Below are 20549 nucleotides of genomic sequence, written 5' to 3'. Positions count from 1 at the left end.
ATCAATATTCACAAATGCTTTTGAATGATGAGGAATATTTAATATTACAAAAATTAAAGAGAAAATATAGTATACAAAGCCACACAGAAGAGAAATGCATGCCCCCAAATCAAATAGGTTGTACATCAGAAATCACAGCAAAATCTATTTAAAAGTTCAAAACAACATGTTACTAATTGGAAATTACATAATTCACAGAAAGTTATATAGCAATAGAAAACTTGAAAATGGTAACAAAAATATGGAAATCAAAAAATACATAAATACATTAACAGTTTTGTTCTTCTCTAAACATTAGTAATACCAAATATGCCTTAAAAGTAAATATAATAAAGCATTAGATGTGGTGTGACATTACAGATAACTTTTAAAATAGAATCTTTGATATTGTTTACCAAGTATTGTTTAACTCAATACTTGAGTTAAGTCAACTATTATCTGGATATTAACACAATTAATTTTGATTAAAAAAAACGGCTTTATTTTCTTTATAAATTATTTTAAGATTTATATTTGCATTATATAATAAAGTTTATACAGTAAACATATGTAATTATGATATTGATAGTTGGCATGCTAGCCATATGAGAATTCAGGATAATTAATTCATATTCCTTTGAAAGAGTAAGATGGACATTTACATTGCAAATATTGTATAGTATAGAATTTATAAATAAAAGGAATGGGAAAATGCTCATATCACAAGACAACAATTACATTTTATCTTTTTTGAAAGCATTCAAACCAAGCCCAACTTTAATATAAATCTTAATTGTGTACATCACAACCGATGGAGAGAAGTAAAAAAAAAAAAAAAAAAATCATAGAACCAGAATGAAATAACAAGATCTGAATTTCAGGAAAATCAATTTACCTAATATGCCATAAATAATTGAAGTTAAAACATAAAATCTGATCTTTTTTACTGTGAGTCATATTTTAAAATTTGAAAACCCTTAACTATAAAAATTCATTGACTTTATTTTTTTACAAACTAATAGTATGTTAAATATATTAAAGTGCTATTGGAAAAATGTCTTATTAGGAAGTACTGTCTCTTTGGTAAAGGACATGAATGACAGTAAACAACAACAAAAAAGCTGAATTCCAAGTAATGTTACTACACTTCTTTTTAGCTGAATGAAGATCCTCTTCCTTTTCACCTCCTGTTTTCTCAATTCAAACCTTCCATGTTCTCCTATAAATCTTTGTGCCCCAATCCCACATGACTTAACTCATGAAGTATAATTCTAAAATATATTAATAACAACATTCTGGAAATAAACAGTAATAATGAAAAAATCAAATTTTCTGCCCTCATGGAGCTTACATTCTACTAGGAAAAGTTGACAATTTAATAGATAATCATTCATATAAATAAGTGACTACATATATGATAATTGTTACAAGAGAAAAACTGGCCTCTAATAAAACACCAATCTTTCATTGACAATTACTGAGCTACTAACCACCAAGGATGGGTGGATTTGTAGTAAAATACATTTAAATGATTTTTCATATTGCTCAGTTAATGATTAGAGTAAAATGTAAATTAAAAAATTTGCAGAAATGATCAGTTAAAAATACCACAAAAACTGAAATTCTCAAGTAGAAAGATAAACCTAAATTCTAAATAGAATGCAGAATAAATATATCATTATTGTGGAAGCTAATAATAATATTGAGACATTTCAATCCAAAAGGTAAGCAAATACAATTTTACAACAACCATTTACAACTATTTAACTACAACCTGCAGGTATAAGTTACATTCTCTCTTCAGCTATCGCAAAGAAAGTTATAGTTTATAAAACAAAGTTTATGCTCAAGAATGTCCATTAGAGGTGGCACATCCTTGTCTGGAAAACATGGAAACTAATTCAAATGACTGGCTATAAAGTTTGAAATATAATAACCAATAAAAATACAAGGTATAGTCACCTATGGGAATAGAGAGCTTCCATTTCTTTCATTATGACTCTGCTAGTAAACAGTAGTGATCCTTAAAGTGTCTCCATCTGACCTGGCTGATTTGTCATATGCAAATGATAAGGAATTTTAGTTTCCAACCCTTAAAAAAAAATTAGAAAGTATGGAAGGATTCACACCAAGTCTGTAAGGATACATCACAAACATCACAAAGTGATACCAGTGTATAACTCTAGAGAAAAGACTGGGGAAGCGTTTAAAAAAAAAAAAGAAAAGAAAGAAAGAAGAAGAAGAAGAAAAAGGTTATCAGCAGGAAAGTTCTCTTTAGAGGAATCACTTTTTGCATAACATTAATTTATCTATCATTGGAAATATTTAAAATGTTTACAATGGTTAAGAATCCATGCAGAAAAAGTAATTGAAAGATAATGATGTCCTTGAATCTAACTTTGCTTCAGGATTCAAAAAAGAAAGACACTTATCCACAGATGTTCATTCCAGAGCCCTGAATACAATACTCCTAAAGAGAAAAGTGGTGTCAAGAAGATGCTCCAGGATTATATTGCAGTAGAAAAACTTGGGGAACATGGATTTAGAATGCAAACTAGTTATTCCAGACTGGCCAGGTAGGTGTGATAACTATTTCACATACTACTAGGAACAAAGAAACACAAGAAAGCTACAATGTAAAGTTTGTAGACCTGTTTGTTTTTTTTGTTTTTTTTTTTTGACTCCAACAGGAGACAAAAAACAAGAATAACTACCAAAGGGAAACCCTGATTCATGTTCTCTTGATCTTTTCTAAAGGCTATTCATATTTTATTATTATTATTCAAATTAAATGGCACTTCCATTCTATCACTAATAGTGATAATAGCTTGTCCACAACTTTTGCTTACCTAATTTAAGTATAGATATTATGCCATAATCAAGATTTTATTTTTGCTCTAGAAGATGTGTTGCATTAGTTTACTTTTAAAGAAAACATACAAATCTATTTTTTCTTACTTCTAATTGTCTATTTAACCAATATACAAGGGTGGCCACTCAGGTTTGCAAAACATTCAAGTCTTTCTCAAAATTTTTCATCTCCAAATAATATAAAAAGGCATCTGAACCCCGTTAATAGAAGAACATAAAGGAAAAGCCAAATCCTGTTCTCTACTTGTGCAGTGGTAGAAGAAAAAAATTTGGTGAAGTAAAAACATATACCAATAAATAAATAAATAAATAAGACTGATATAGTAAAACTGAATGAAGCTAAGCGATATTTAACATCAATTACAACAAAACAGGTATCAGCTGGGTATGAGCATGAACTACATGAACTGTACTCTATGTAGTTAAATACTTAATTGGAAAATTATGTTTAACTTACTTTTCCACAACATAAAGAACAAATATATGTATGTTTATTTAAAAAGTATGTGTATGCACATGCATTCACACAATTATGTACATGCATTTTTATAAACACATATACCGATATTTCAACAAGCCAGTGAAATAATTTTATCTGCAGTTTCCATGATGCCTTCCTGAGTCCTACACTATGGAATATGGTGGGAGATGTCCACTTACATAAATGAATGGCAAGGAGTTTGATTTCAGAAAGAGAAGTTTAAAAATAATCCAAATGATACAAAAATATTGAAAAGAATCAATACATACAGTCACTTGCGTAGCTGCTGGGAGGCGTAAAAGAAGACTTAATTATATTATTGGAAATGACTGACCAAAAAACAAACTGCAATAGCATATGTTCTCTTTTTGCTTGACTCAAAATGCTCAAACAACATTTACTTCTAAAGTGCTACTTTACAAATTTAAAACTTTGGTATATTTTCTTACTTATCGCCAGGCTCATTTTCAGGTGCCTTTTCAAGCAGAAATGTTTCCCTGCTAGATGACACAAACGTAAAGGTTCAGAACTGTAAGATTTGGTCCCAGTTCAGCACATTAAGATTCAGATCATAAGGAAGATTCAGAGAATTCAAAGATGAGATAGAGTCCTGCGTTTAAAATAACCAAAACAAAACAATCCTCAAACAAAAACAAAAAACTAGACAAAATATCTAAAGACCGAGAACATAATCACTAATGCTGTTTAAATGTTGATTTAAAGTTTCACTACAGATTTACCACAACATCTACTCATCTACTTCCTACTAATGAAAACACTGAACACAATGTGGATGATTCTAAATGGCAAATTAAACATGCTTTGAAGTTTGACACCAATGCTGTCAAAGAGTACATATGCCTGACTTACCAAGTGATGAGGTAATGTAAACTGGTTGACAATGCTCTTAAATCAAAGTTAGTAAGCACCAAAGAAAGAATGCATTTTTTGTTTGTTTCTTTGTTTGTCTCTTTCATGATAGTCCCTTTTCAGGTTATCATGGTGTTAATGTTCATATCTGACATCTAGCAACTGACAAGGTAATGAGCCCACAGCAACATCGTTTCAGTTCAATGCTGCACATGCTTAAAAACTTGTATCCCAATGCAGAATGACTGGTGTACTTCAGAGCTGAATGTGTGAGGATGATATATTTATGGTGTCTACACTCATCATTTTGCACTTGAGTGATACTGCAAAATTGACAGAAGTCTATATCTAAACTTCTAATATTCTAATTATAACAGACAGCTGACATGAGAAAAAATTATCACTTGAAAGAGCAAAAAAAAGAGTGAAACATTTCAATGGCATTTTCTTACCTTAAATTCATACACTATTCAACACTCATACCTACCTCCCAGTGCCCATTACTAATGCCAAAAGGTCTAAATACATTTGCATAACTTACATACTATAATCCACACAGATGATATTAAAAAGTAAAATAATGTAATACCTTTACTTTTACCTATGGATTTGATGAAATGGTTCCATGAAGAAAAGGTTTCCATACAAAGAGAATAAAGAAGAGAGAAACAACAATAAGAATTATGGATATATGTAAATGCACTGATCTCTGAAAATCAAACAAGACAAGGAAGCATAAATAAGGATTCAAAGCAAATGGAAACACAATCAGTTCACATTGCAAAATTGGCCTTTTATTTTTGAGACAATGCATGCAAGGAAATTGGAAAGCCCATGCTCCCTTTAAAAGATTCCACAAAAAGAAGATACACAATGACCATAGGCAGAAAATTATTGATTCTGTGGAACACTATACTCAGCATTATAGAAGCCAAAAGCCACAGATGTCTGCATACTCCCAAACTGCCATGCATGGGTGAAAAATGGACTCTCTCTGATACAGTATGTTAAACCGAATACATTCCTTATTGAGATTAAGTTCTGATGGGTCTCGGTTTTTCTTTACTATAAATACCCTTAAAATTCCATGTGCTGAAAAATGTATGAAAACTTTCAATCATGTTTTTTTTTTTTAATGTCTCATTTATTTGCAGGTATATATAGTGCAAAATGAAGGGAAAGAAAAGTCAAAAGAGCAAATCAAAATCAAACCAACAGAATAAAAGGGAGAAAAAACACATGGAGAAATGTGAACAAAAGTTATGTATTTAATTTGCAGCCAGATAATTTGCAAGCATTTGCCTTTCCTTTGCAGAGATGGTTTAAAGCAGCTATCGAACAAGAAAACACTGAAAGCAGAGTGGAAAAGGAACAGAGCCCATACCTTGGTCGCCCATCATCAGGTGCGCCAGACCTTGAAGGGAAACAAGAGCACAGTCAGCAATAAACAAGGGAGCATGGGAAGGCAGGGTTGTCACGGTGACAAAAATGTTCAGTGACAGACATCTTGTTTCCTATGAGACATGTCTGTATCACAGCGGCAAATCAAAAAGCATTTTTTCAACCCCTGCTTGGAATGCTTTGGGGCAAAGAGTTACAGAACTGCAATTTAAACACTGGCATATGCTGCACTGTGTATTTCTCCTCTGTATCATTTGGAACAATCAAGAGCATTAGAGGATGACTGAAAATCCAACCAATCCCTTAAATAAAGCATCTGCCCTTCATGCCCTTTGATGAGACTATTTTGAACATGGCCACACATGGCTTGTCATTCTTTAGTGATGAAATTACTTTTTTTAAAACACAAAGGAATACCTGAAATATGGGCTGGGTCTGATCTTTTTCCCCTCATTGAAAAATGAACAATTTCATAATTAAATGGAAAAGAAATTCTTAATCACACTGAAATGAGAATGCAGAAATGTCTCCTTATCTGACACATGTAGCAATTGACTAGATTTGTTCCAATGCAAAAAGATCATTAGACATGCACTTATAAGGTTAGAATTTACTACTGAATAGTGATTTTGAGAAGCAATGGCTCATCTTTAAACAGACTCAAATGCTTTTCTATAGAGAACAAAATTTAGCTTTTTATTGAATTACTTATATGCTAAACTATGAGTTAATCAGAGCTTATATTTAGCTATATATCTCTATATGTAATTAGATTTCATCAAGGAAGCTTTTTAAAAGAATATTGAATTAGCTTTATTTACATTATGTATTATCTCTTGCTTGATGATTAACTTCAGATTGAAGATCAATCCTTTTCTAAAGAATATTCGTAATATTCTTTAATTTTTTTTCACTACCAACAAGATATGTTTTATACTGAAGGGCATTAATTCTTAGATCTTTATTTTAAATTTTAAAAACAAAGCTACTCCTCAATCCATGAATATATCGAGGATATCAGAAGATGCTATAGTAATATAGTACATACAAATTTCAAAAGCATTTATATTTCCCAGTGGTATCTCAATTATATTTGAGAATTTATTTATGTTACATAACATTATACATTACTTACATCAGTACTGAAAACACATGACATTTCCTTAAGACTTTAGGGGCATTAAAATATTTCTGTAGAATGGGCATGATTACCACATAATCACACCACATAATTACAGAATTAATAACAATTTAAGATACTAGGGACCTATTTCTGAAATATAGCCTCTTTTTTTATTTTCTAAGTGATTTAACAAACAAAAATTATAGGCAGGATAAAACATTTATGATCTGTTTGTAGTTTACATTTTGTCTGCTTAGGAATAGTGGCTTATCTGTCTAGTTTATATAATTTTTCTTTTAATGCCAGCTTTAAAACTATTATACATATTTTCTAATAGCCCTTTAGTAGATTAAATAAGGTCATTATTATTGCATAAGTTTTAACTTTTAGTAAGTATATTAGACATTTCTGATTTTTTTTCTTTTTTTTAAGATTTATTTATTTTGTGCATACAGAACTGGGGTACAGGCCAGAGACTCAGGGGTGGTGAAAGAGTTCACCAGAGACAGAGCGGGAAGCAGAACAGGCAGATCGACTAAGTACACTGCTGAGGGGAGCAGCGGGCGGGTCAGGAGAGGTCTGCCACACAATGTGGTCTCCTCGGGCAGGCGGGAATCGAACTCATGCGGAGGTGGTTTCAGCTTCTCAGTGCTGTGCTTTAACCCGCTGCGCCACCAGAGAGGGCCCCTCTGATGGTTTTTAATACCATCTTAATAAGACAGAAATTAGCACCAAAGAATTCATTCACCTTCTATGTGTTAAATGGCCTACTTCTATGGAAGATGAACTATATTGTCAAAATCAAGTTATAAATAGAGAGGTTAAAATTATGATTGAATAAATTTTATTATGCTAGTTTATGGACCTATGCTCTGAAAATCTTGTCAAATTTTTCATGGGATGAATATATGTTAGAAGAGAGGCATTTAAGTTTATAAGTTGATTTTAAAGTCCCTAGTAATACACTGATTTAAAGAGAAAAAAAAAACATGAAATATTTTATAAGATAGTTAAGAAAATGCAAAAGAGGTAAAGATACTTTTTAAAGAAAAATCTATCAATCTCAATTAACATGCACAACATAAATGAGACTGATTTTGAAAGATGTCAGACCTGCAAGGTAATATAATGTTTTTCAAGTGCATACTAACATGCAATTCAAATTATAATATAGAAAAACAGAATCCATATACAGACTGAACACTTGGTAAAATAGTCATTGATGATTTCTTTTGAAAGTTTAATGTCTTACTTAAATAACAAAGTAGAAATATTCAAAACCTAAGCAATTACACTGTTTATGGAAGAATCACAAATATCATGTTGAACTTTGCCATTGATCAACTTTGTATTATGACGAATAGCTCTTTTTTTGAGACACCAAATCTTAGCAACTTGAGTGTCAATCAGTAACCAGAGATGAAAACTGTGTCACTATGCGAATTATTTTCACAGAATGACTATATTTTTAATACATCATGGCAAAATAAAAGATGCTAAGATGTTTTCTCCTGATATAGAGATACCAGATGTTTTCTCCTGATATAGAGATACCAGTAAATTGTTTATGAAAGAAATGTCAAGGTTCTGACTGCAAGTTGATTAAACTTAACTTCCTTTTTATGATTAAGTGTTCTACCTAGTTACTTTTGCATTTTTATTCTTTAGACATTATTTTGTAGCACACTGATTCATTGATAGTTTTTTTAAAGATCACAATATTAGAATGTTTTATTTTGTTCGATTCTATAGCAAATATATATATATATAATTTCTCAAAAACCCTTAATATAGACATTAGAAAAACTTGAATAGATACTGTAATTTTATTTAACAGACATAGAATATTACAAATATACTTACCAATAATCAAGTTGAGTGTTGTGTTTTCATTTCCATGAGCCAATGGCTTATATTTTAATCTAAGTTTATCTTACTTAAATTGGTATTTTATTTTGTGTTCTTTTTTTCTAAATCACATCATTTGAAACTAAACCAATGGACCGGAGATGATCCAATGCTAAACATTTCCAACAGAAATCATTTTGATCAAGAAAAAGATGGAGAAGGGATCATGCACTATATGTTAAAAATGCAAAGAAGTACTTTATCATTCAAAATGAAAGAAGCAGGATTGTATCATTTTTCCATAGAGAACACTGCAGTAAATATTTTAAGATTGATGTGGGAAGCTAAATTCCATCATGGATTGGAGCTAAAGAGTTTCAAATTCTTGGAACTGATGGTGGTCACAATATAAGTATTCTATATGAAAAGTGATACACAATCCAGAAATTAAGTGCTCAGAAAGAAGTTCAACTTACCGTCTAAATTCGAGATGTACTTTATTAATACTAAGAAATAAAAAGTAAGTGAGAGTTGGAAAATAAGGTAGAAAGCACCCACCTTCCACATTGTTGTCTTCTGAAAGCACATGACAAGGAGGGAGAGAAAAGGAAAAACATTCATTAAGCAGCATGCAGACTAGACCTTGCCTTTGCATGTCTTCCTCATGCAAGGCACCAAACACATCATGCAAGTGCTCCATCACTACCATTCAAAGGGGAAAACAAAATCATGGGAAGCAGGTTCCCTCCCATTGGCAGCATTTAAAGAATGAGAGACGAATTGAAAAAAACCCTGCTGTGTCCTGAGAGAGAAGTTTTTAAAAAGCCTTTCCACTTACTGCCCTTTGCAAAAATTATTCTTCCATTTCTGTTGTGGTCTGTCTAGGCAAGTTTTTTGAAAGGTATTTTTTGTTTGTTTGCTTTAGGTATTATAAAATATGCTATAGTGAAACACTCTGATTTGGTCTTGGACAAAGGAAAGTTCATTACAAATAGTACGGCCTTTTACATAAAGATTTTCCACTTTAACAATTATGCAATCCATTTTCCATTAACAGCATTTAGGTTTTTCAATGTTTCCTTAAAGAAACACAGTGGAAATGTATGCAACTAAAATATGCAAGTTATCTGACTGAGAGGGTTAATATTTTATTATAAATGATAATATCTTATAAGTTACTAAATGCTAACTGTAAAGAATTTTAAGTAAAAAAGCAATTATTGAAAGAAAAAATCCATTTGTTAACTATACACTACAGTGTTTGTGATGCTTCATTTACTCTCAACTTCTGTTTAGTGTGTAATATGAATGTAGTTAAGATAATGACATATTACACAAAGTTTTTCCTATATGTCCATATAGTTATACAGTATTGACAGATTTCTATATATTTAACTATACTTCCATATATATATATATATATATATATACATGTGTATATACAAACACACACAAACCTACATAAGCAAATTTTGTATTTATTCATCACATATAATCAACGTAAGTAATGTGATCTAAACTATTACTAGACAACTAAAGTACATTTGAGAAACAGATCTGTAATGGAAATTGTCTCAGAGAACTAGGATAACAGCAAGGTTTCAGTACTTTTTGGATTTTTTTTCAACAATAAAATACATCCAAGTTAACATTTGTAGACTTACTCTTAAACTTTATTTAATTAACTATACTATTAAAGTGGTCATTTGATGAAACGTATTTATAAAGAACAAAACATCAGCAAGTATAAAAACTTAAGAACCAAAGCAACTATAAATGTGCCTTTTTCCTTTTTTAGTGACTGAAGTTACTAATAAATTACAATGACAATTCTGTTTAAATATATTTGCTAGAAATTTGAAATAGCAACATGGCAAATTTACTAATATTTCTTAACATATATTAGAAAATAGTGAATAAATGAGGACAATAGTATTGTACAAAAATCATTGGTTTGCTAGGGTATACTCGAAACAAATATATATATATACATATATATATAGACACACACACACACACACATATATATATGTACATATATACGAATACTTGGTATGTGGTATTTATTTCTTGTTTTGTTTTGGTTTCCAATCTACCAAATAAGGAATTAGATTCATTTGTTACTTTTCAATGGTCATTTGGACATGATATGAATACAATTTATTAAGGCTTTTGTTTTATTGCTTTATATTGAAAATCATGCCAAGATATAATTTAATATTTAGGATAGATTTATTGTAAATTAACTGTCCTTTGAAATCTATTTCTCATTTGGGATACCTATTTTTAATATTATTAATGTGTAAAGTAACACAATTGGAATTTAGAGGAGGGTCAAAAAAGGTCTACCAATTACTATGGTATTATTTAAATTCTCAAAGCCAATGACTGGTAAATACGGTTGGAATAGAACAGTACCTGAAAGGATTTTTGTAAAGGACTGCATGAACATCTTTTAGGAAGAAAAAGAAACTACCAAAATAAACAGGCCCTAGGTTGAAATAATTTTTATAAATGTCCTAAGGAATATATTAGGAAAGCTAGCTGGACTAATAAAATCAAGGTGCTATAAGTCCCCTAAAAGTGAGTTCTCACTGCACTGATGACTAAGGCATGGAACTACAAAGGGTGCCAGTGATTCTGCACTGTCATCTAACAACTTTCTGAGTTTTCAGTCATAAAGAGAACTAGCGTAACTAATGGTCCTTCCTGTATGTAAATTCAGGTTATATCTAAGATGCAAACAAATCCTGACTTGACCCAATTCAAAAAAGGGGTCTCTCAGAAAACTTACAGTGAAACAAAAAAAAATTTAAATACTAGAATAAAAGAAAAGGCATTATATTAACTCCTATTTTAAAAAGAATCTGACATGGAACAAAGTTTCTTGAGTTTCCACATATTGTCAGAGATTCAATCACAAAATAATAGCTTTGCTTACTTCTAATTTCATTTTACCCCTTTAGTAGTCATCTGTTAAATTTAGTTTATTTAAAACAAGTGAATGTAGAGATGATTAGTATACATTATACTAGAAGTAAGACACAGTTAGAACTTCTGATATCCCTTGCATTTTTAACCATTCTCCAAGTATTTATTTTCCTTTTATTTTCTAGTTGATGTTCCAATTAACACTGAATCTTAAGTTTAAAACAAAAAATGCATCTTTTCTATCAAATTTTGCCATCTCTGTAATATTTATGCATTCAAAAACAATTTTGGTTTTGAGCATCAACAGAGAGAAGTGCTAAAATTGGCATGCCACAGTGTAAAAGGAAAGCAGTATATTTGCTTTAGTGTAAGGTAGAAAGCAGTCCATCCAACCTTACCTGAGGACACTGTCAAGTTAGGGAAAAGCTCTTGGTTTGCAGAAAACCCTGGTTCTTAACTCTGGTGACCTAATCCTGCTGTGTACATGAAGTGGGTCTCTCAGAATCGACATTACTATGATGACCATGACACCTATAAAGATCACACTTTTGTTTTTTTTATTATTATTATTATGAAAATGATGAAAACAGAATCAGGAAAAATACTTTATTTATCTATTTATTTATTTTTAAATATCAGAGGCTTCCTTCACAAAGATGGGAATCAGATACCATAGTATAGGCTATATGGTGATTGATGATCACATGAAAGGAAGCTACAGACTGTTAAATGCATGTTTTTAAACTATTTCAAAAAGAGTATTTCAACAGCAAAAAAATTCTACTTGGTGCCTAGCTTATTAAAATGCATGGTCAAGTAGCTTTAAATTATTATGACACTGTTCTTTGTACATAATTTTAATGAGATACTGCTAGGAAAAGAGAAAAAAGTGGGAAAAAATCATCCTGTTTCAATATAAATAAAATAGAAATGTAACTATGCCAGTGAATAAATTAAAATTTGGAAGTAATTCCCCTTTGTAAAATCAGTAGTTAGCTTTACTAACATGAATGCCTTCATATATATATATATATATATATATATATATATATATATATATATAAGCAATGGTCAACTCATTTGCTAACATTTCCAATATGAGGTTGGGAGAAAAAAATGCCACCCCTTGGGTTTTTGTTTCTTGGGTTTCCTTCCTTTCCTGCTTTTTGCTTGTGACTTCCCTCCTTCATTTTCTTTCACACTTCTCCATCAAACTGCTACTACCACCACAGATGGCTTCCCACACAGATACACACCCTCCAAGGTGGTACTAATGTGGTGGTACTAATTCTAACCAATGGAGTGAGGAATAGAGAAAATGTAGTATATTGTAACACTGAGCTTGCTAGCATCTATCCCTGACTTTCCAGCTCCTCATACTACTTCTCAAGACTTTCCCCTCATTTCGAGAATTAAATGCCAGTACAGCAAAGTCTGGTTCCCATGGTGACACAGGATGGAGCTTTGTTTTTATTCTATTTTTCTTTTGGCATTAGCAGTGAAAGTCTTTAGAAAACCTCAACACTCTGGGGATGTTTCAAGGACTGGGAAATGGAGGAAATCATTGAGAATGAAATCATGTGAGAAGCAGCTGAAGAGAAACACTGGCCAGAATCAAGAAGAGTTTCACACAGCACGTTAAGCATATAGGTTTATTATGGTGGCTTAAGGAAGGAAAAAAAAAAAAGTTGGGAAAGAAATCTATATAGTTTCAAAATACTTTTAAGTGGTGACCACAGCAAGTTGTTTTAAATCCACCCAAACGACACTCCCACTCAACTTGCTGGAATCCTGGTCCTCAACAGAGGGGAACCTACTAAAGGACCTAATTTGTTTCTCTTTCTTCACTATTTAGGACTCAAAGGTGGGTACCGCTAACCTACTTCCAGCAAATATTCCTGGAAACACACTTGGAACTCTAAATACATTTCTTTAGAATGATTATGAGCAACACCTCACTATACATTTGATACATGATTCAAATATTGTATGTAATATGTATGTAATAAATTAATACTTTATGAAACTGTTTGAAAAGTTTAACTTGCCTTATATTCCATGGGAAAATGTAATAAATAAGATCATTTATTTATTTAAAATATTGAAAATATATATATATGTATATATATATTTCATGAGGAGCTATTGCAAGGATTTTATTTTGCTTTATTGCTTCAATTCTTCCCTGCATGTAAACTTTCAAAATAAAAATTTCTATATTCATTTCAGTAACTAAACTTACATTCGGATCACCACATTTAACACTGACCATAAAATCTGTGACAAGCACATTCTACAGTGTTTGTGCCATGTCACTCATTTTTGTTCATTTATTGCTTACTGATAACTGAACATCTCCTGATATGGAATTAAAGATAACATTTTGGGGCCCTCCTTGGTGGTGCAACCGGGTAAAGCACAGCACTAAGAAGCTAAAGCATGAGTTCGATCCTTGCCTCAGAGGTGACACGCATGGCATGCCAGACCTCTCCTGACCCACCCACTGCTCCCCTCAGCAGTGTACTTTGTCAGTCAGCCTGTTCTGCTCCCCACTCTGTCTCTGGTGAATCCTCTCACTGCCCCTACAACTCTGGCTTGTACCCCAGTTCGATATGCATAAATAAATACATCTTAAAAAAATAACATTTTGTGCCATGTACTCTGCCAGCCAAGCTTAATCACTACTATAGAACTTTCTCAAGAAAGCAGGGTACTCAGGTGAGTAGTGCTTACTTTCTAAGAAGTTAATATATTTTAGAAGACAGCAGGAAGCATGTGAATTAGAATTAGGAGAATAAACTTAAACACATTCCTACCTACCTAAGCAACCTATCATCACTTCTGATGAGTATGAGGACTTACCCAGTATTCATGAATGATTTTATTTATGAACCATGAACAGGAGACATCCTCTGGTTATGCACTACTAGCAGAAAATGTGCTATAAAGGGGCCCTCTCTGGTGATGCAACAGGTTAAAGCATGGCACTACAAAGCTTTTCACAGCAACTGAAGCACAAGGCCAATCTCGGGCCAAAAAGGAGCTCTACATGGTACAACAGACCTCTCCTGTACCACCCACTGTTCCTTTCAGCAATGTATTGTCTGTTCTTCTGCTCCCCATTCTGTCTGGGGAATCCTCTCACTCCTGCACCTCTGACCTGTATTCCAGTTCTAGTGTGCATAAATAAATACATCTTAAACAAAAAGGAAAATATGTTATAAAGTGTACAAGATTCACCAGCATTCAAATGGAGAATAGGTGAACTTCCACGTAAGGACACTAATGACCCTTCTTTCAAGAGAACTAGTAGGCTCTGATTGATGTATAGCTAACTCACAAATTATTTTATTACAAGGATTATTTAAATAAACTCCCAACTACTGATCACTGTAGTCATTTCTATATTTAGAATCTCAGGATAGTCAAAAATCAAATCTACTTAACTTATCTGATATAAAGAAGACACATTTTGTGTTAAATTAAGCAGAAATTACCCAAATGCATAACAAAGCAAACAATATTATAGAAAGAAATCCTGTGACTCCTCTCACTATCCCTGCACCTCTGTACACCTAAATAAATAAATCTTTAAAAACAGATTTATGTAAACTAGAAAAATATGGCTCATTGACCTATCAACTGTATATACAAAATGTGTATAATTATATATGTTATACTTGAGAATAAATTTTATTTGAAATGATGTAAGGCATGTTTAACTCAATAGGACCACTTCACATGTAACAAATAGTGTGAAAGTAAAAATGCACTAAATATTAAAAGGATCTTTTAGTTCTTAAGTACTTCTAGCTTTACATTTTTTTAGTGTTTAAAACTCAAGATAATTACACATATTTTATAATTCATGGCCAATCTAATATTAATGTTTACAGAAGTCACAGGAAACCATTTTCAAGGGGATGATTTTGATCTTTTCACAAAAAATTAGGTGGTATGTTAAAGTTTACCAGGATTTTCGCAGGATTGACTAAAATATTACCTGTCATGAATGAAATATCAAGTGTAGGTATTTCAACAAGAGGAAGATTGTTATGGAAAGTTATTCTGCTTCTCCCAAAGCTGAAATCACTTAGTCCAAATAGCATCTGAGTTTGAACCACATGAAATTACTATTTTCAGAACAAAATGGACCAAACAGCAATAATTTAATATGGCTCAATTTAATAGCTGTAAGTTGGTGGTTTACACAGAGTTATACTATTCTCTACCTCCTAACTATAATGTGACAATATACAGTCTAAAGACTGTTTGGGTTAACTGTATATTTATAAGCAGAACAAATGTCATATTTATATATAGTTTTATGAAATGCATTAAGTACATTATTGAAGATGTTTCAGAGAAAAAAGAATAAAAAAATAGTATTCTAGTACTTGGGTAGTCTTATCATCTTAAATACAATAAATATCTTAATCTCTATACATCTCAGCAGTTAACTCACAATATTTGGATGACTTGTCCAAGACACTCAAAGAGAAAGTAGAAGATTCTAAGTGTAGAGAACATATATTTTAAGGTCCCCATGTTCAGGTTTCTATAGATATTCAAAATTATTTTTAAAAAGAGTTAAAATGGGCCCTCCCTGGTGGCGCAGCGGGTTAAAGCACAGCACAAAGAAGCTTAAACCACTTCCACATGAGTTCGATTCCTGCCTGCCCTGGAGGTGATCCACATGGCGAGGCAGACCTCTCCTGACCCGCCCGCTGCTCCCCTCAGGAGTGTACTTCGTCGATCTGCCTGTTCTGCTCCCCACTCTGTCTCTGGTGAAACCTCTCACCCTCTGCATCTCTGACCTGTATCCCAGTTCTGTATGAATAAATAAATAAATCTTTTTAAAAAATAGAGTTAAAATGAAGAATTTGGACAAAATAATGTAAAGCTGGAATGTCTATTCCTAGAGCTGTTATCATAATTAATCTATTATCACTTTTTTGAAAGTAACAGACTAAATGAGTATGAGGATTGCAGTTAACATTCCACTGATAGCTGCTATAAGGTAGAAATATTTTAGGGAAAATATTTACATTTTCTTAATAGCATTATGTGCTAATTTTATAAAATCAAAGAAAAAAATTAATATGGTTTTCTTGCCTTTATTGAGAAAACAAACAAACAAAAGTCCTAACCCTCTTCTTCCCTGTACTATTAGAATAAATTATTTCTCAGTGAGGGGGTGGAGGTGGGGAAACAACACAGTTAGAAAATCTTTGTCCTATTTTAGTAACAGAAAAACAGGCTCAGGTTTAATGAATGTGCTTACATCTGGGGTATTCTAAGTAATAGAAAAAAAAAGAAAATAATATTCCATAAATCTCTTGTCATCTTTAAAAATTAAAGTGTTCATTTTATTCACAGCACATAAAATTTTATTTTTTCTTAAAAATATCTGAAAAGACACTTCCATCCCCAGTTAAATATTGTGATGGTAAGGCAACATAATATGAATTAGAATATAATATGAATATTATATGAATTATTAAGTGTATTTGCCTTTTTATTTTAGTTATAAAATGCAAATTTGATTAAAAATATTACTTTCATTCCTTTTACATATGCACTATAAAGTAAATCTCCGCAGAAGTAAATAGCAGATTCTATTCTTTCAAAATGTGACTCAATAGACAAGGAAGAAGAGAAACTAAATGAATTTTACTAACTCATTTTCTTTTGTAAAATAAAAAGTTTTATGCTAGTCTTAGAGGAAAGCAGTTTGTTCATAAATACAAGCCATGTTCCATTTTGAAGATTTCATATACAGTTTCTTTAACTAGTATCTAGTACTTAATTAGATCCAAATTACTGCAAGCTCATATTGAAGAGGGAGCAAGTGACAAGAATTGTATTTCTTATGTCTTATCAATTCACTGATCCATAAAAGTAAAAAAAAAAAAATCACTACAAATACAGGTTTTTAAAGCAGTTTTATAATTCTCTGCCTTATCTTTATCAAACTGATCATTCACTGTTTCTTTTTGGGCTTATATAGATGTTTTGAATTGTTAATTCCATCATTCCAACAGTTCATTCTATTTTTTAAGAAAGAATAATATAAATACAATATTCCCAAGTATTCTTTGACATATGTGTAAAATGATTTCTTTTGACTCACACAGCTTGCAAAGTTAATACTTAATCTTCGGAATAACTCCATAAAGTTGTATTTCATTGTTTGTTGCTTTAAAATCTGTAGCAGGGGCCCTCCCTGGTGGCACAGCAGGTTAAAGCACAGAACTGAGAAGCTGAAGCCACTTCCACATGAGTTTGATTCCCTCCTGCCCGGGAGGTGATCACATGGCGTGGCAGACCTCTCCTGACCCGCCCGCTGCTCCCCTCAGCTGTATACTTCGTCGATCTGCCTGTTCTGCTCCCCACTCTGTCTCTGGTGAAGCCTCTCACCACCCCTGAGCCTCTGTTCTGTACCCTAGTTCTGTATAAATAAATAAATCTTTAAAAAAAAATCTGTAGCAGGGCTTGCCTGATGGCACTGGAATTAAAGTCATATCAAGCTAGTACCATCGACTGCACCATGAGTTCAATCTCCAGCCAGGGAGCTGACCCTCATAGCACAGCAGTCCTCTCTTGTCTTCCCCACTGCTCCCCTCAGCAGTGTACTTCAGTCTATCTGCCATTTATGCTCTCCACTCTTGTACTGGTGAGTCTTCTTACTTCCCCTTTTCTCTGGCCTACACCCCATTTCTTTGATTGCACAAATAAATCAATCTTTTAAAAATAAAGTGAAATGTGCAGCAATAAAACTACATTGTAACCACTTCAATTCATAGATTCCATCACAAGCATCTATATTAGCTTGTGCACTGTCTCTCATACACACATACATGATGTAGGCTGTGCAACCAATGTTGTCTTTGACATGGTCTGGGCATTGGAGAGACTCCCAAAGAAGATGAGGGGTTTTCTAAACCTCCAAAGAAGATAAAACCATGGGAGTCTCCATAGCAACGCCTGCTGAAACTTCATTTGTTCTTGGTTAATAATAGTCTAAAATTGATTATATGATTGGCCTGTCTAAATTAACTTGGTTAAAGTATTAATTGGCATAATACATAATAGAAATTAACATTGCAAGAGTCTAGGAAAAACAGGTTGTGGCTCTGAAGACAATGGGAAACAAAATTGTGTTAAGCTAACTTTGGCAGGTGACTGGAATCTCACCCAGGAGGTGATTTTCTGGTGTGCTCTAAAGGTGAGCACTTTGCAGGTGACATGGAGATCAGATATCCTTTGCCTAGACCAGACTATGACAATGATTATAGGAGTTAGATAAGAATGATAAGTTGCAATAGTAGAACTTTTAGGAAAACAATATATTAGTAATATTCTTAAGAATACATGATTTTTAGAACAACAGGATATAGGGATAAGAATCTATGTTAGAGAATTAGTAAGGTGGTTAAACATTACCAAATTTCCCGAGTGATTGATTATGCTGGGCAATGAGGTATATTTAGAAGCCTTGATTGTTTCTTATGTTTTTCTTAAGATGAATAAGTCTCTTTCCAGTATGAGACCGGGGTGTCTCCAGGTGACTATAAAATATATGTAATAATTATTTTTACTTTATTTCAATGCTTTTGTTGATGTAATCTCACTGCCTGCTTTAACATATAAAGACCCTCTGAGATGTTCAGTAGGAGATACTTGCACCAGCTAGAGTGTCAGTGTCTGTCTCAATTGCTCATCTGCCAACACCACCTCATCCTTCAAGAAAAAGACCCCAGACCGGCCACCTGTCAGATCTGGACTTTGACATCTGTGTGTGGTCTCTGACACATACACAGACACACTCATGTAATATTTTCTTTCATGAACAAATTGAAATTTCTCTATCTCCCATTTATTTGATTTTATGCTTTTTGATATTAGAAAATAAGCATTTTCTAACTTTACCATCCAATGTAGTTCAATTAAAATTAATTATAATTAAATAATAGTTCCTCAGTTGCAGTAGCTATATTCCACATTTGTAAAAGCCACCTGTGGTCACTGGCTATTGGACTTGATATCACATATTATGAATATTTCCTTCACTACAGGAAATCTACTGGGAAGCACTGCTAAGAATTAAAATAGATAATACTTTTCTGGCAATATCTATTATTGTCAAACTGTTCATATATTTAATATGTTCTTGTTGTTCTTGAAAGGAAATAATTAAAATTCATGTTTTTTAAATAACATATTTAAATTAGATATAGTTATTGTACTTGTGTACTTTGGATACTTATTACACTTACCTTCCTAAATCCTTTCCCTTAAACCCCACTGATAATAAGGAAAACATTGTTTTGAATTTTAAGTAAATTCAGCAATTTATATCTACTTACTCATAAATTTTACCTACTTTTTCCAGTATTGCTGCATTAGGTCATTTAATATTATCAGTCATAGTCTTTAAGTCTTTGACAGTCTTTTTTATATAATAGTTTAACAACAGTGGTTTATTGGAAAAAGTACCCTCTATTCCACAGTCTCATATGATGAATCTCTTACAATAAATCAGGCTTCATTTCCAATAAATTAGACCTCTCTTTGAGTAATACACTAGGAAAATAAGCCAAATGGACACTAACAAAATCAATGTTTCTTGCAACACTAAAACATAACAGGGACAAGGAAGGTTGCAAAAGGTGGCACCCTACTCTAGTTAACTCTATAATATAAATGTCCTAGATCCTGCTAGGGGTCCATTAATGATAAATGTACTACTGAGCCGGTCAACCTAAATTGTAAGTAGGTGGTACAGAAAAGTAAGCCTGCAAGTGGAAACAATATATGTTTAATACTAAAGTGGGGGGGGGGAGGGTGGGCAAATAAAATCATCTAGGAGATGAAATGATGGACTAAATAGTTTTGCATGAAGAATAAGGCAAAGGCCCTCTCTGGTGGTGCAGTGGATTAAAGCACAGCACTAAGAGGCTAAAACCACTTCTGCATGAGTTCGATCCCTGCCTGCCCCAGAGGTGATCCACATGGCGTGGCAGACTTCTCCTGGCCTGCCCG

At 32.5% G+C, this 20549-nt stretch overlaps 1 protein-coding gene across 11 annotated transcripts in view; it reads right to left on the bottom strand.

Moving 5' to 3' along the window:
* The window catches only part of NRXN1 (neurexin 1), a 976600-nt gene that overhangs the window by 873523 nt on the left and 82528 nt on the right, over positions 1-20549 (bottom strand). For 9 of the 11 annotated variants that reach the window (XM_012727414.1, XM_012727413.1, XM_012727415.1 and 6 more), the window contains exons 3-5: positions 9132-9149; positions 5586-5615; positions 4791-4802 (exon numbers count right to left, since the gene is read on the bottom strand). The exons of 1 other annotated variant lie outside the window; for it this stretch is intronic. In XM_012727414.1, the coding sequence (XP_012582868.1) occupies positions 4791-4802; positions 5586-5615; positions 9132-9149 (60 nt within the window). The remainder of the gene's footprint in view (positions 1-4790; positions 4803-5585; positions 5616-9131; positions 9150-20549) is intronic. One more of the 11 variants, XM_012727416.1, reaches the window with a different exon arrangement.

Source organism: Condylura cristata, unplaced genomic scaffold (assembly GCF_000260355.1).
Source record: "Condylura cristata isolate star-nosed mole 26May11 unplaced genomic scaffold, ConCri1.0 scaffold00020, whole genome shotgun sequence".
In the NCBI taxonomy this organism is placed as follows: Eukaryota; Metazoa; Chordata; class Mammalia; order Eulipotyphla; family Talpidae; genus Condylura; species Condylura cristata.
Note: the sequence above shows the minus strand (reverse complement) of the source record. Positions and strands in the feature narration are given on the sequence as shown.